Source organism: Stegodyphus dumicola, chromosome 5 (genome assembly GCF_044657685.1).
Source record: "Stegodyphus dumicola isolate Sdum_Otavi_A_Nest chromosome 5, ASM4465768v1".
NCBI classification, from domain to species: Eukaryota; Metazoa; Arthropoda; class Arachnida; order Araneae; family Eresidae; genus Stegodyphus; species Stegodyphus dumicola.
Genome location: NC_140772.1, coordinates 210,445,949 through 210,461,565, shown reverse-complemented (window position 1 = coordinate 210,461,565; position 15,617 = coordinate 210,445,949). Strand labels below are relative to the sequence as shown.

The 15,617-nt window shown below is 34.1% G+C and overlaps 1 protein-coding gene across 1 annotated transcript; it reads right to left on the bottom strand.

Moving 5' to 3' along the window:
* Positions 1-235: 235 nt before the first annotated feature.
* Oseg2 (intraflagellar transport protein Oseg2) lies at positions 236-15,265 on the bottom strand. Its single transcript, XM_085817623.1, has 2 exons — positions 10,160-15,265; positions 236-671 (listed from the first exon to the last, which is right to left on the bottom strand). Exons 1-2 carry the CDS (start codon positions 15,255-15,257, stop codon positions 667-669), a joined length of 5,103 nt encoding a protein of 1,700 aa, XP_085673749.1. The 5' UTR covers positions 15,258-15,265; the 3' UTR covers positions 236-666.
* Positions 15,266-15,617: the final 352 nt, after the last annotated feature.

Sequence of the window (15,617 nt, the reverse complement as noted above, 5' to 3'; positions counted from 1 at the left end):
GTAGTTTGGTGCAGGATCGAGATTCATGGCCCCACCGCACTTAACATAGCGTGGTGGTAGGTGGAATTGGGCCTACGCATGATGAAAATTCTGGCATCTATAGCATTCAGTGGGACCGCGCCAGCCCTTGTAATCCTCTACGCTGATGCGTAGTCACATTAAGTATTCTAAAGTGTGGATAGTCCTTGATTTGGATAATCTGGAAAGAGTAACCAGATAAAGCGGCAAATAGGATCACATTTACAATATTTATTCAATTTATTTACAGTTGTTGCAGAGCAATCTCAATCAGATTTTGCCAAGTAAAATTGTACATGGCAGATAAAACTGTCATACAGTGAAACAGTTAAAGAAGTTTACATTATTAAAATAGAGGAAGAACTGAAAGCTCCACCACCCAAATCAAGAAATGAAGTTCCGGGTACCCCCATCACACCAAATTTATTTTGGCATTTAGTTTGCAGTGATGAAAAACATGTAAGTACTAAAACTGTTTATGTAGTAGGAAGTAGGAAGTATACTTAAAGATGTAATTTAAATTACCTGTAGACAGAGTTTGTGGGAAATTTTCACACAAGACTAACGAGACTGAGAGAATTAAAGAGAACTTGTTCATAAAGTAGCCTGTTTTGAAGAAAATGAGCTGGAGAGAGATTGGGAGATATGTTAACCTGCAAAAAAGAGGGAAAATAATTTTTTTTTCCATTTTTTATAGTAAAAGTCATATAATGTTTGGTACTCACTTACTATCTACATACCAAGTGAAATGTTGCAAAAAAGTATTCATGGGGCAAAGCAAAATATTGCAAAAAGAATTCATGTAGCAACCAAAGTATGCGCATAGCACGTCTCTTTTGGGCTGTGTGCAATGCCACATTGCATTGATGCCAAGTTTGTGTAATTCTCAGATTTTTTAAAGCAAAAACAGACCACTGCATACTTGAAAATGGCTGTTGCCTTTCGCATATTAGCTTGTTGAAAAATAGTCACTAACAAGTTTGTCAGTTTTCAGTGGGAATGCAGATAATTAGAAAGTATATAAGCCACGGCATTAATGCGCTTAAAAGTTGGAAATTTCGATTAGTGACATGTCTGCCAGGGCATCATATCTGAAAGAATTTTATTTTTCCTCTGTCTTTAGAATTCGCTAGTTTAGATTGAAAATTAAGCACAAGCAAAATAGATAATTTAGAATTCAATGCGATATTTCACCCTGTTATAAGCGCTCAGGTTGCGCTAAGACAGTGTAACAAGTTCGAACTCGCCTTAGTGTCAAGACATCATAATGCATGCACTTTCTTTGCTGAACTGCATAGTTTTACCTGCATTTCCCAATCACCATCCTTTGTTAATGACCACAGAAACTTTTATTTTGCTAAGTTACATGTTTATTCTTGCACATTTCTTACTATTCTGTGGCTTGCTTATTGTTTACTTGTTGCAGTGCTTCGTTCCTACTTTTTGAATTGCTAAAATTACTATTATTATGGTCTTACTCGATTAAAAAGTTGTACGGATGATTTTAAGATTTCGGCAGCGAAGAAAGCAATGGAAATTGGGCTGTGGCTAAAGAATTTCAATTTGACAGAGATGCATTCGAGGGTGGAATTCTGAACAAGAAGGATTAGAGAAAATGTCTAAAAATAAAAGATCTTGCAGGAGTGGCATCATGGCGTGGCCTGTTTTGGAAGATAGTTTAGAAAAATGGGCTATAGAGAAAGGAAGAAAAGGTCTTTGCCAAAGCCCTCTCCAACACCCAGTACACTTTACCCACGATACACAAGGGGAGTGACATTGATAGTTTGGTCAAGGACCTCACTGAAAATATACAAAATGCTTATGCGAAAGCACAAGTTGAAGTTAAACCTGGTATGAAACACAAGCCTCAAGAGCTCAGATTATTGATTAAAGAGAGAAATGCTGCAAGACGAGCGTATCAACGTACCAGACACCGTGATGATAAAAGGAACTTCAATCGCCTGTGCGAAGCGGTCAAGTTTCTTACAAATAAACTCTCACAAGATCGCTGGACTAACTACCTCAGATCTCTTTCTGCAGAGGATAACTCCTTATGGAAAGCAGTGAAGAGGTACAAAAAATGCTATAACGCCATTCCGCCCCTTCACGGCCCTCAACGGATCCATTACACCGGAACTGAGAAAGCAGAACTTTTAGCTCAGCATCTGGAATCTCAGTTCTGCATTAACAACATTTCAGACTCAGACACTGAACAGCTTATTGCTGACTTCCACTCCAATTTTACCACACAGCCATGCACAGACAACATTATATCAGCCATGCCATCGGAGGTCTGTCTCTATATCATGCGAATTGCGAAAAGGAAGAGCCCTGGAGTAGACGGGGTCACAAATGAGATGATCAAGCACTTCCCTGTCAAGATAATACTCTACTTCACCAAGTTAGTGAATATCATACTACGATGGCAGTACTTCCCCACTTGTTGGAAAACTGCCAAGATTGTCCCTCTGCTAAAGCCCAACAAGCCTGCGACTGCTCCTGAGAGTTACCGACCAATCAGTTTGCTAAGCTCAATTAGCAAAATCGTGGAAGCAGTTATTCTACATAGACTAAACATCTTCCTGGATGAGCAGAAGATCCTCATACCCTATCAGTTTGGGTTCAGGCGTAAGCACTCGACAACGCATCAACTCTACAGAGTTGTTGAATTAATAAGCAGTGGGATGCAACAACATCGTGTCACTGGTGCACTTTTCTTAGATGTCGCCAAAGCCTTCGATAGAGTATGGCTGGATGCCCTCATATACAAATTACACAACCTGGGACTCCCAGGCTACATCACAAACATAATTAAATCCTACCTAACCGGTAGACACTTTGTCGTTCATGTTTCTGGTTCATTATCCACAAACCGGCCTATACGGGCTGGTGTTCCACAGGGATCCCTTCTGGGCCCTACCCTATTCAATATTTACGTGAACGACATCCCCACTACACACAACACAACACTAGCCATGTATGCAGACGACACAGCGATCCTAACTCAAAGTGCATTTGTTAGCTCAGCAATACAACAGCTACAACACCACATCCATTCGCTAGAGACTTGGCTGACCAAATGGAAAGTCAAAGTGAATGTCGACAAGACACATGCCATATTGTTTACTACTAAGAAGAATTTCCCGACTCACCTGCAAATGTATGGTGTGGACATTCCCTGGGTCAAGCAGGTCCCTTATCTTGGGGTGATCCTCAGTAAATCTCTTACATGGAACCCACACGTTACACATATTCTCAGGAAGTTTCGAGCTAGTAAAGCTTCACTCCTCCCCTTAATTGCTCGAAACAGTGTTCTATCTATTGATAATAAGTTGCTCATTTACAAAACCATGTTGCGTCCAATTCTTAGTTATGCATGCCCCGTCTGGGCATACTCGTGCAAAAGTTTGAGAAGGCAGTTACAAGCTGCCCAAAACGGGGTATTGCGTATGATATGTAATGCCCCCTGGTACATTCGGAATAGCCAAATTCGTAAAGAGTTAAGAATAGAGGATCTTTGTGATTTTTATTGCCGCCTATCTAGGGCATTTTATGATAAACAGGAACTTCTGGACAATCCTGTGGTTGTTAACTATTGTTATGATACTAGGGACCCCAATTTCAGGAAACGCCCAAGGGCGATCCTAAATGTTAGTAATGTGTAATTTTGTATATGTGTTATGCAAATTGTTGCTCAGATTCTTTATTGTATATTGTTCTTTTTTCCTCCTGATTGCTTTTTGTTTTTACTAGTGGCACTAAGGCGTCGCACTTTTTATTTTGTTTCTCTTGTGTGTACATGTATTCTTCTGTGAAATAGTTGTTAAAAAATAGTTAATTATGTATGGATTAGTAATTAGGTACTTAAGGAAAAAATTTGTATTTAACTATTAGCAATTATGAATTTAAACTCTTGCTCATTTAATTATTTAGCACATTCAGTTATATTTCTCATAATTCGAAACTTTTATCATGTTATTCGATGAGGGGTAGGGCTATGGCGCCCAGGCACCCTGGTGGTTAAGCACCGCAGTTCAACTTCAGGGAAGAAAGGGATCATCAGTGTCAACAGTTAGAATTCACCTTCAAACAAAAGTAATTGCTCAACAAATGGACATTAAAATTTTGTTGGAGAACCTAATTGGTGCTTCATATTCACGAAATGAAAGAAATTATCCATCAGGAAGGACCGAAACAACAACTGGACAGAAGCTTCCCATGGACTGGCTTGAAAAAAAGGTAGGTTTTTTGGGAGAACACATCTAAGAAAATTAAAGAACAAAATTTGAATAGAGGGCAAATAAATAATATTGATGAAGTACCAGTTAATTTTGACTGTCCTCTGAGCAGGACTGTTCAACCAGGAATGAAAAGACTTCTATTTGTATTTTGGGTTGTGCTGCCAATAGAGAGAAGTTAACTCCTTTGATAATTTTTAAAAGAAAATCATTTCCAAAAGAAAATTTCTTTAAAGGGGTCAATATTTGTGCCTATGAAAGGAAAGTTGTGCTAAGAAATGATATGTTTTGGCTGAGATAAATTTATCAAGAAAAAGAAAAGCGTTTTTTTTTTTCCAACCTCGGGGACTCGTTCTAGATTCAGTGCGATCTCATTTAGTGCATATGGTGAAATCCGAAGCGAAAAAAGCTTAGGCCCACTGTCTCAGTGATACCAGTGGGCTTACAAAAATTTTAGTTTGGCGATTTTTTACGGCCCTCGAAACCGAATAATACCAAATTTTACCAATTGTGGATCTCATAATCAATAGAATTTTCAAGCATGATGTACGAAAGTAGTGGAAGGAAGGGATGTGTAGAGGACCCCATTCCTTCTCAAATTCCAGGCAGATGAAAAAAGCTTTGAATGAAGAGGTTGACTTGTGTGTCGATAAAGCATGGCAATCAATCCAAGCTGACAGCTTTCATTAAATCGGAAATTATTATTAAAAAAAAAAAAAAAAAAATGAAGACAGCAACAGTGAAAGAAGTGATTTAGAACAGAGTGATGCAAGTAGCCTTGATGGTCATATGTTAAGTTTATTTAATTCTGACATTGATGGTTAGATTTTGAAAGCTTTGTATAAATAAATGTAGATTATTTTAATCTTAAAATTCTGTTTAATTATCTAATTTATGTATTCTTCATAATATGGGAATAAGCAAAGTTTACTGAACCCGTAAAAATAATGTCTGTTAGAAATAGTTTTAGGCAAGTTCAAGGTAAGATGTTTGTTTAATTATATATTACAGTTTATAACTATGTTGGAAATGTTATAAAATGTTATCAATAAAGATTGCATCAATGTGAAAGAGAATACTGAATAGATGAATATTAGCGCCATGTTTCGGAATGCTGTGTGGCGATGTGGCGTATTTGATCAATTTTCATTTTTCTTAGTCAATTATCATGTATGCGGATATATGCCAAGGTGCTTTAATTAACCAGAATTACGATATATTTTGTAATGATTCTTTTCTTAAAATAATGTCTCAAAACAAAGTAAACTATTCATTTCAGTAAATGCCATTAATATTTTATATTTTAATTTGTCATTATTTAATGGATAATTTCTTTCATTCATATTCGATGTTTGTATATGCCAAAAGCAAAACTGCAAAAAATTAATTTTGTGTACCATGTTTTTCAGAATTAGGATTCTGTGATTATAAAATTTTATGCTATTCTCCCTTTATTTATTTGCATTGCCTTTTTTTAATTATCAGTTCTCATCTTGAAAATAAATTCCATATTTCCACTGCAAATTTTGTAAATATTCTGCTTCTTCAGAAATATTACTAAAATATTTTTGAGCTAACAATTCAGTACTTTGTCTTTTGACTTAATGTGAAGATTCATTAATTGCATATTAGTCTTCACACTGTAGTTTAACATAAATTAAATACTAAATATTAATGATTTTTTTTTTTTGCATTAAATTGGTACTAATGTGTAAGCCAAACAAAGTTATTCAAGCGATAATGGATGTAATTTATCACCTGTAAATACTTTTCTCATACCTGACTATTGTAGTTGTAATTAGTCTAGTTTTGAAAAATTAGTGAGAAATGAGGAAGACATTTTTTAATTCTAAGAATTATGTCTAATTGTTGTTTCTTCAAGCTTTTTATTTTTGCTAGAGGAATTGTATTTAAAAATTGATTTATATATTGTAATGAAATTTAGAGAATAAAAATTAAACAAAATAAATTGTCTTAATTTTATAAAAAAAAATGAAATATACGAGTAATTGTAGTATATATTTACTTAGTTTAACCTTAAAGAGTGATTTCAAGAATAACATTTGTGTAATATATGCATATATACAGAAGTCTTTTAAAGAACATTCATATACCAGTTTCAGCCTTACTTAGTGTACTTTCACATTCTTCAGGATCATTCATTAGTTTCTAATTTGACTGCCAACACAAAATACATTTCTTAATTTTGCTTTCACAGATTTTGAAAAACTTAGTTTTGAGAAGAGGAAAATCTCTTTTCTGTTATAATCACATTTTTATCACACTTAATTTCATGTGAGGATATTATAGGTGTACTTTCTGAGAACATATGTATGTCAGAGGTGATCGTAGTCTCTGGATATAGGGAGAATTCCAAATTACTCTCTAAAATTCCAGATCTGGAAAATGCAGACTCTTTTTATAAAAGATGTGGTTTGAATGTCTTAAGGCCTGTCTATAAATACAGGTTCAACCAAGGTTGGCACTGGTGCATACAAATAGATATATTAGGCATCACTTGGTCTTCCTAACTGCCAAGTTCCAGATGGAATTTCAAAAGAGAATGTCCCAGGGTGCAATCCAAAGGTCTCCCACCACTAACCTCTCAAGAGGATTTTGGTTCGTTGAGCATTTTGATTAACCCTTGCCATACAGACACTATACACACATAAACATCTGTACCTTCTCCAGCATTCGATATCTCAGGATCTTTGGTATGGCAGTCCACATCACTAATTATTATCATATCTGCGCAGAGGCCTGTCATCACGAAAAGACATGTATCTCTTTCTGATCCTATAAAAAGCTGTGACAAAGTAATAATATAGCAACCCTGGTAAGCACGTAGTATCCCCAGATAGCTTTTTATTCTTCTAGACATGTTTGCCAGAGTGACTAGAGATCTCTCCTATGGGAATTTCAGTATTTTAGAATAGTAAATACTGAAAAATAAATAGAGTTTTCAATGTCTTTAGTAAAATCCTGTTTTCTGCATGCACAAAGTGTAATGTGGCTGTCTTAAAGCATCAAGTGCCTCTTTTTTTATTCTTTTTGATTTTAAGATTCTGGTCTAAGGTTGTGCATGATGCTAAGTTTGTGCACAACTCTGATTTTTTTTTAAGCAGAAACAGATTGTTGTGTAAATGGGTAGAGCAACAGAGCAAAAACCTGAGTGTGTGTCGAGTATGACAAAAAAAGGATGTAAAAAAAGTGGGTGGCACTGGATGCTTATTCAACTATGCTTAAAAATACCCAAGCAAATGTTTCTTTCCAAAGTTTGCAACAAATTGCTTATCAAAGTCGCCAATAAGTTTGTGACATTTTAGTAGAGATGCAGATAGTCAAAAAGTACAAAGAAATGTCAACATTTTGCAATTTTTAAAAACTAACCATTTTAGATTTAAAAAAGGCCAAAATATGAATATTAGCATCATTCAAACAATTTTTGTAATTGAAAGTATATGTATATTTACAATCAATGGTTGTAAAAGTAAGACCGAGTTTCCGCTTCTGTGGACACAGTATATAAATTTCTCATTGATTGTTTAAAAAGGATAAGGAAAAAATTTACAAATTTGTAGGAAAGCATAGATACTAAATAACATAGATTATGAAGTACATAAAGTTTACAAACACAAACAAAAATTGCTTTCTGACCTAAATTAAAAAGAGCATGTTTTGATTAATAAATATCTCAATTGAAACTTTTTAGCTGTTGATAAGTTGTTTAGCAAATTAGGAAAACAACAAATATAATCGTTGAAATCAGGATATCATAAATTTGAAAAACAAAGAACAAGGATATTTTTTAAAATTTTAAAGACATTAAAAAATGTTTGGTTTATTTCATTACAGAAACGTATGTGAAAGCTATCTGTTTAAGGGGAGGGAAGGCTTAGTGGAGGATTTTCTAAGGAAAATTGGCTCATAATAATATTACACAAGGGAGAAAACTATAAAAATGTGACTTTAACACTCAGCTGCTGGTGAGCCTGAAAATGTTTTGATAAAGTATTTGTTTACAAGAACATTTAAACTAAGATTAAAGTCCATAATCCAGACGTCCATTATCCAGAATGATCTATAATCTGGACCTCAAAGCCACAAACTTTTTTTTTGTATGCTTTACGCATGCACGTTTAATGTGCGCTTCCGATAGTGAAGAAAGTGACAGAGAGGTTATTGAAAATGAAAAAATTTTGATTGACAAGTTAGTCGGTATTCTCAACACAGCAATTGCAGGACTTGAACAGTGGAACCTTGTAACTGAACAAGAAATTATGTCTTTATAGAATTAAAGAGAAAGTATTAGCACAAAAAAAATGAAGCACCTTAAACAACTTACATTGAAAGAAATGTTTAATAAAGGAAACAAATAAATATTAAGCTTTTTTGTTGTAAATTTTGATACCCTTTAGATCATAATTGCTCTTTATTTCATAAATTACGGTTTCATATTTTTAATTGTATAATTTCTGCGTGCCATCTTGCCAGATTTAAATTGATAATCTACAATCCGGAAAAACCCCTAATCCGGAATCATCGAAGTCCCGAAGAGTCTGGATTACAGACTTTGTACTGTATATATGTAAGCAATTTTTAAACTTGGATGGAAAGAAAAAAGGTTTTACCAATATATATCTGAATATTGATATAGCATTAAATTATTCAAAAGTATTGCTGTGACAAATTTTACTTATAAAAAACTGTTTTCTCATCTTTGTTGAATAAATTATTTACAATCGATAATGTCTGAGAGAAGATTAAACAATTAAGCAATTTTAACGATAGAATGTGACATACTCACTATTTCTTTTGATGGCATAGTTAATAGATTTGTCGAAATGGAAATATAATGTAAAGGTATAAAATAAATAAGCAAGTTCTTCCACTGCTGGCTAATTCCCCAAGCGCACATTATAAAATTAAGTTTAAGGCAAAAAATATCACAGTTTATTTATAAAAACTATTGGCACTTAAAGTATAACATAAAAATGCAATGTTTCTTGACTAAAGGTTGCCATTGCATGTGCATGCTTGCCGTTTTGATACTTTTTGAAAATTTAACGACTTCTGCTAAGGTGGTTACAAGAACACATAAATACCGGAAAAGTAACAGTATAAAAAAAATTACAGGACTTTTTTAAAAAAGTGAATGGTAAAAAGGTTTCTAAAAAAAGACCTCCCCCCAACGTTTTCTTAATATATCTTATAATCGTTGTACAATTAGAATTTGTATTTTAAATTGCTAAAGTGTGTTTTCTGTTGATATTTTGATAATGTTTTCTGAATTAATGATAGACATCAATAGTTTAGCAGTCTTTTTGGAATATACACCAAAACTGTTAACTTGAACGAAATAAACAACTTTTATAGAAATGGCAATAACAAATATTAAATATCACCACAGTTTGCTGCAGAGATAGTAAATTATTTTAAGCTATATTTCTGAAAATACATTTTTAAAGAGTCAACATAATTTTTTAGATAAAACTAAAATGCAAAACTCTTTTGTTTCCCCAATAAAGCATTTTGAGGTTTTGATAAGCTCTTTAAACCATATGTTTGGAAGAAATCTAATAAATATAAAGCTGTATTTAATTAAATGTACATATAATTTTTAACAATAAATTATTCTTTTGTATCATTTAAGATTACACTTTTTTTTAAATATTTTTATGCTTAATATATTCATTGAAATGTGAATGCAGCAGGATTCAAACCTCCACACCACGCAGCAATAAATTTGAGAATATCTTCACATTCAGGAAGATGTGATACTTTTGCACCCATAAGAAATTTATTCCAATCATCCTTATTAGCAACTTTGCCTGACCTCCCAAAATCAACTTTATGGCGTATAACAGGATAGCCTGTTACAATGCAAGGCGGGTAATGCTTACCATCATGTGATATCAGTGACGATTCAAACATTTTTCTTTCATCTAATGGTAAAAACTGGTCAATACTTTGGTCCATAGAAGCAGATAAAACCCATTCCTTTGCTTCTTCATGCTGTGCTTCAGTTATACTTGGTTCTGAAGGAATAAGGATATTTGAGGGAATATCTGTATCTTGAAAATCTGTATTATCAACTTCAGATCCTCCTTCTTCAATGGCTTCATATATGTCCATTAGATGGTTCAGACAGACAAATGCAATATTATCCCACCCAATACCTCTTGCTGCTATTCCAGCTTCATAAAATGCTTTATCTGCAGGAATTACATCTGCATATCGTAATAAGCTTACTGATATTTTTGCAGCTTGCCTTTCAAGACTAGAGTGACCCAAACAAGCAGATCTATTGGAATAATAATGAGCAATAGTTAAAAAATTTTCAAATTCATCTGATTCATCACTACCAATTTTTTGTAAACTTTGGCACAGCTGAAAAAGAATATTTCTCAAGCTGGACCATAATGAATAAGCCTCATATGAAAATGTATCTTGCATTGCAAAAATGGCTGACACAATATGTCGATAAATTGAAAAATTTTGAGTTATAGCTGGTATTCCATATTTGACATATAAACTAAGAGCTTTTTGTTCTTTCTTTTCTTTTATGAGTTTTATAGCTAGAAGTGCAACATATTTATGCAGAACTTTCATACCTTGTTTCTGAGCCATGTCGAGACATTTTTCCCACTGATTTTTCTCAGCATATACATCCAAGGCAGCAATTACATCAATATCTGCTAATTCAGAGGTGTTTCCCTCAGAACGTAAGTAATCTTTATAACAATTATCCACATATTCTTCATATCTAGGGTCTACTTCTGCTGCTACTCGTTTAGCTTTGCTCCAATCTTTGGCATCTATCAAAGCATCTAGAGCATTCTTTATTGAGTTTATCTTTAAAAAAAGTTGTGCTGCTGTAGTTTGTTTTTTCATCTGTAACAATTTAGGAGCAATTTGCTGAACAAGATGCTCTGTGTGCTGTTTGCTCATAAATTTCCAAGATATTTCAGCAGCCTTCACCCAACATTTCTCAATAAAATCATAATCATTTGTATTGGAAGGTGAAATCTGTAAGTATTTATCAATAGCTTTTTGATACTGACCTGTTTCTTCCCAGCTAACAGCTTGTTCATACAAGTGTTGAACATCTCTAGTACCTCTTTCAGAACTTTCTGATTCATATTCTTCTTGAAGTTCCAGAAATTTATTTGGAGTGTAATCTTTACAGACTCTAAGAGCCTCGTTCCACATGCCTGCTTCTTTATAATACTTTATAGCAAGATCTGCTCTTTCTGCTCTGAGTAGTAATGATTCTGCTTTCTGAAACTCTCCTCTTTCAAAACAAAATCTAGCCTGCCCAATTAGAACGTCAGGTACAGAATCTTTATCATGAGCTTCTGCAACCCTTTGTGCACTTTCCCAGTCTTGATTATGCACATACATTAAAACTGCTTCTTTTGGCTTATGTGCATGAATAAACTCTATTTCTGCTTCTTTAAACTTGCCTTCATCTTCTAAAAACATTGCATATTTTAAATGAATAGCTGGCAGTTTTTGTTTCATTGCTGTACGAGCTAGTTCAAAAGCAAAATCAAATGCACAGTTTTCTGCTGCATAGTCTATTGCACTTTCTAATAAGCCAAATTTATTGAGCAGCTTAACTGCTGAATCACCTCCAACACTTTTTGCCCAAAGATAGGCAATTTGTTTAGCTGCTATGTCATTGCCTCTTGTTTTTGCCACTCTGTAAGCATCTTCCCACATATCTAAATTGCGATACATATTCACAGCAGCTTTCCATTCACCGGCAGTATTGTAATACTCTTCAGCTTGCATATATTTTTCATCTGCTTCTAGTTTTTTTCCAATATGTATATAGGTTTCAGGAAGCTTCTCTGGATAATACTTTTTTACCATTTTTATAACTTTATCATACTGTTTTAAATTTTCATACATTGCTATAGCCTTATCATATTCATGAGCTGATGTATATAATTTTTCAGCATCCTTGTAATCTCCTTTTTCTTCTAACATTTTAGCTTGTGATATGTACATTCGTCTAACTTCTCCCGAATCTAAAAACTGACTAGCAAGTTTATAGGCTTTATCCCATTCACCTATACGGTTATACATGTCGACTGCTTCACGAGTCATACCTCCCTCAACTAAAAGATGCTCTGCAAGCTCATATTGCCCTACTGAGTAAAAATGCTGAGCCATAGGTTTTAAGTATTTACTTAAAGATTCAGTGTCATCAATTATTTCCATGATTTCTACAGCTTTTTTCCATAGCTTTGCATTGATAGCAGCCTCCAAAGCTTTAACTGATTTTCCAGCTTCTATATAATGATTAATTGCTGCTTCTAATTGTTTAATTGATGCGAGGTGATCACCCCATTCTTCTTCCAAGTGTATAACTTCCTCAGGGAAAGCTGACCTTGCCAATTCAACAGCTCTGTTGAAAGCATTACCAAGTCTATAACATTCTAAAGCTTTATGGTAATTATCTATTTTTTCATAGAGATCTCCTGCATGCTCATAGAATTCTCCTTTCATCAAGGCAGATGCAATTTCTTGCACTAATTCATCATTTTCTGCTAATATTTGCATATTAGTTATGACTCTCCCTGCACGAGTTGGTAATCCAGCTGTCAGATATAAACGAATAGCTTCACGATATTCCCCTTCAGCTTCTTTTAGTTCTCCTGCCTTTTCTTCTTGACCAGTCTCTTGAAGCCATTGGAAATAGGTTTCATTCAGTCTTTCTAAATCTGGATGATCAGTAACTTTTGCTAATTCAATAGCATCATCCCATCGATGTAAATCAAGATACATCTGAATTGCTTCCTCGATCTTGTTTTGTTCAAGGTATATACTTTCTGCTGTTTTATAGTCTTTCATCATTATTGCTAAGCGTGCTCTTACTTGATAATAATCCATTCCATCACTGTCTGAATGAGCAGCAGCTTCATGTGCAATAGATATAGTTTCTCTTAAAAATCTAGCTTTTGAAACATCACCAACAGCAGCATAACATCGCTCTGCAATAAGTAAATTTTCAGATTCTAAAGTCAGCTTCCCTAAATTTGCCCACATATCTTCAGTTTCTTCTGAAAAACCCAATTTCTCAAGGTATAAGACAGCTCTTTTAAAATCATGATTGTCAATTGCACTGCCAAACTCGATCAGTCCCTCGTCTAGTGCATATGTTATCGTAGATGATCCATCATTCACTATTACATCAGTCTTACTATCACTTCTTTGGATTTCAACCACTTCTCCTTTTATGGGCATTATAGTTATTTTATCTGGTGATTCAATGTTATACCACACACACAGACTGCCTCTGTTTTGTGCTACAACAACATCACTACCTGGCACCCACTGTACAAATGAACAATAGTTTAACATTGTTTTCTTTTCATCTTTTTCAATATCAACTAAATGAAGTCTTTGCCGTCTATCCCGAAATAAAAGCTTTCGAGCAGTTTCACTGAGTTCCAGCCAATCAATTTTTGATTCATGGATAATTTGTGTGAGTAACTGGTTATTCACCAGATCTAATACAGCTATTGTTTTCAAATCAATGAGATATGCAAGTTTTTTATTATCAGGCAACTTACTTTCTCTTTCATTTAAGCGAACACTTATGAGATGTGGATTCATAAATTCTGTTCTCACTGATCCTAAAATTGTGTTGTTTCCATATTCAATTAATGATAATTCACCAACATTGAATACAATGCATACATTTTCAAAGTCAAAGAAAAATTTTACGTTTTCTCCTACACCATTCCAAGGCACTTCACTTACGAGATTTGTAAACATGTCACAAAGAAGAAGAGTTTGTACTGTATGAGCAACTATATATCTATTTTTACCTAAAATTTTAATATCAACAATTTCACTCCCACTAGAGGATTTTAAAATGGATTGCATATTTGTAGTAATGTTCCTAACAATTACTTGACTTGGATCAATATATGTAACCTCAAATATTTTTTTATATAATGTCTTTTTCATACTGCAATCAAACAACTCAACAAGACCAGTTAATGTACCAACAGATAGTTTTGATCCATCTTTAGACCATGCAAGGTTACATATTGTGTACCAATTTGCAACTTCTTTTGGTTTGGCTTCTTCCCAGTCATGATGGTGAGAACTCCAATTCAATATACGCAGTCTATCAAAACTCCCAATTACAACTGTTTTCCCACTAGGACTGCAAATAGCTGTAGTAAATTCCTTCTCAGTATGATTACGACTATAGTCAATTTGTTTTTTTAAAGAACCATCATTTCCATAAACAACAATTTTCTTGTCACAACCTGCAGCAATGATTGACTGAGCAGCCCACACTAAAGCATATGGAGGACACGTATGGATTATGATTTTTCCTTGAAGATCTCCACTTCCCTCATCATCAAAGAAAAATCTTACAACTGATCCATCTGCATGACCAGAAATAACACCTTTACCTGAAATATTGCTTGTTAGAGAAACAACATATGAGTCAGAATTATATAGAGTAGTAGTTTTATTATTCTTTGCATGCGCAACTCTAACTCTTCCTTCAGAAAGACCAATTACTAAGGGTCCTTCGGATGGCCAAGTGATGCAAGTGGCGGCACTTTGACATATGAATTTATTACATATGACTTTCTTTTCTCCCCAGTCCTCACCAACTTTATAGACAAAAACTATATTATCACTTTGTGCAACAGCAATTTTAGTAGAATCTGGTGAAAACGCCATCCCCTTTACGACATAACTTTTTTTGCCATAAGCGGAATCTGACGGCTTGGTAGAAAATTTATCTCGTTTTTCACCACTTGCATCAAATAATAATACAGTTCGATCAGCAGTACACACAGCAAGTCTTTTGTTATTCGGTGACCAACACATTGCCATTACTCTCTCGGCTCCATCCTGAGCAGGATGCAAAGTTTTTAAGTGCTTTAAACGCATTTTTATTCCATAATGCGAAGTATCCAAGTTGTGATGCACTACAACTAAAGCGTTGCCCCTGGTTACCATGATAACGAAAATAAACAAATAATGATTTGGAGAGTTGTAGTTTTTAATCCTTGCAATATTCAGTTGTTTCATTATTATCTTTATACATATATCAGAAAACGTTTATAATTATATAACAGCATTATAATTTGGATAACGGTGGTGATAATAATTTATAAGAATTTTTTTACCATTATGAATATGCCGATTGTGAATTTGCATTAGGAAAAGTAAGTCTCGGTATCTGCAAAATTTCTCTCTTCTCCCTCTATATAATTCTTTCTCATTTCATAATTTCCCTCAGTTTACTAGAGCTTGTACCTTATTTTAGTAATAAAGATCAATTTATATATCGCTAATTTCTTGCGAATAAATCTTCGC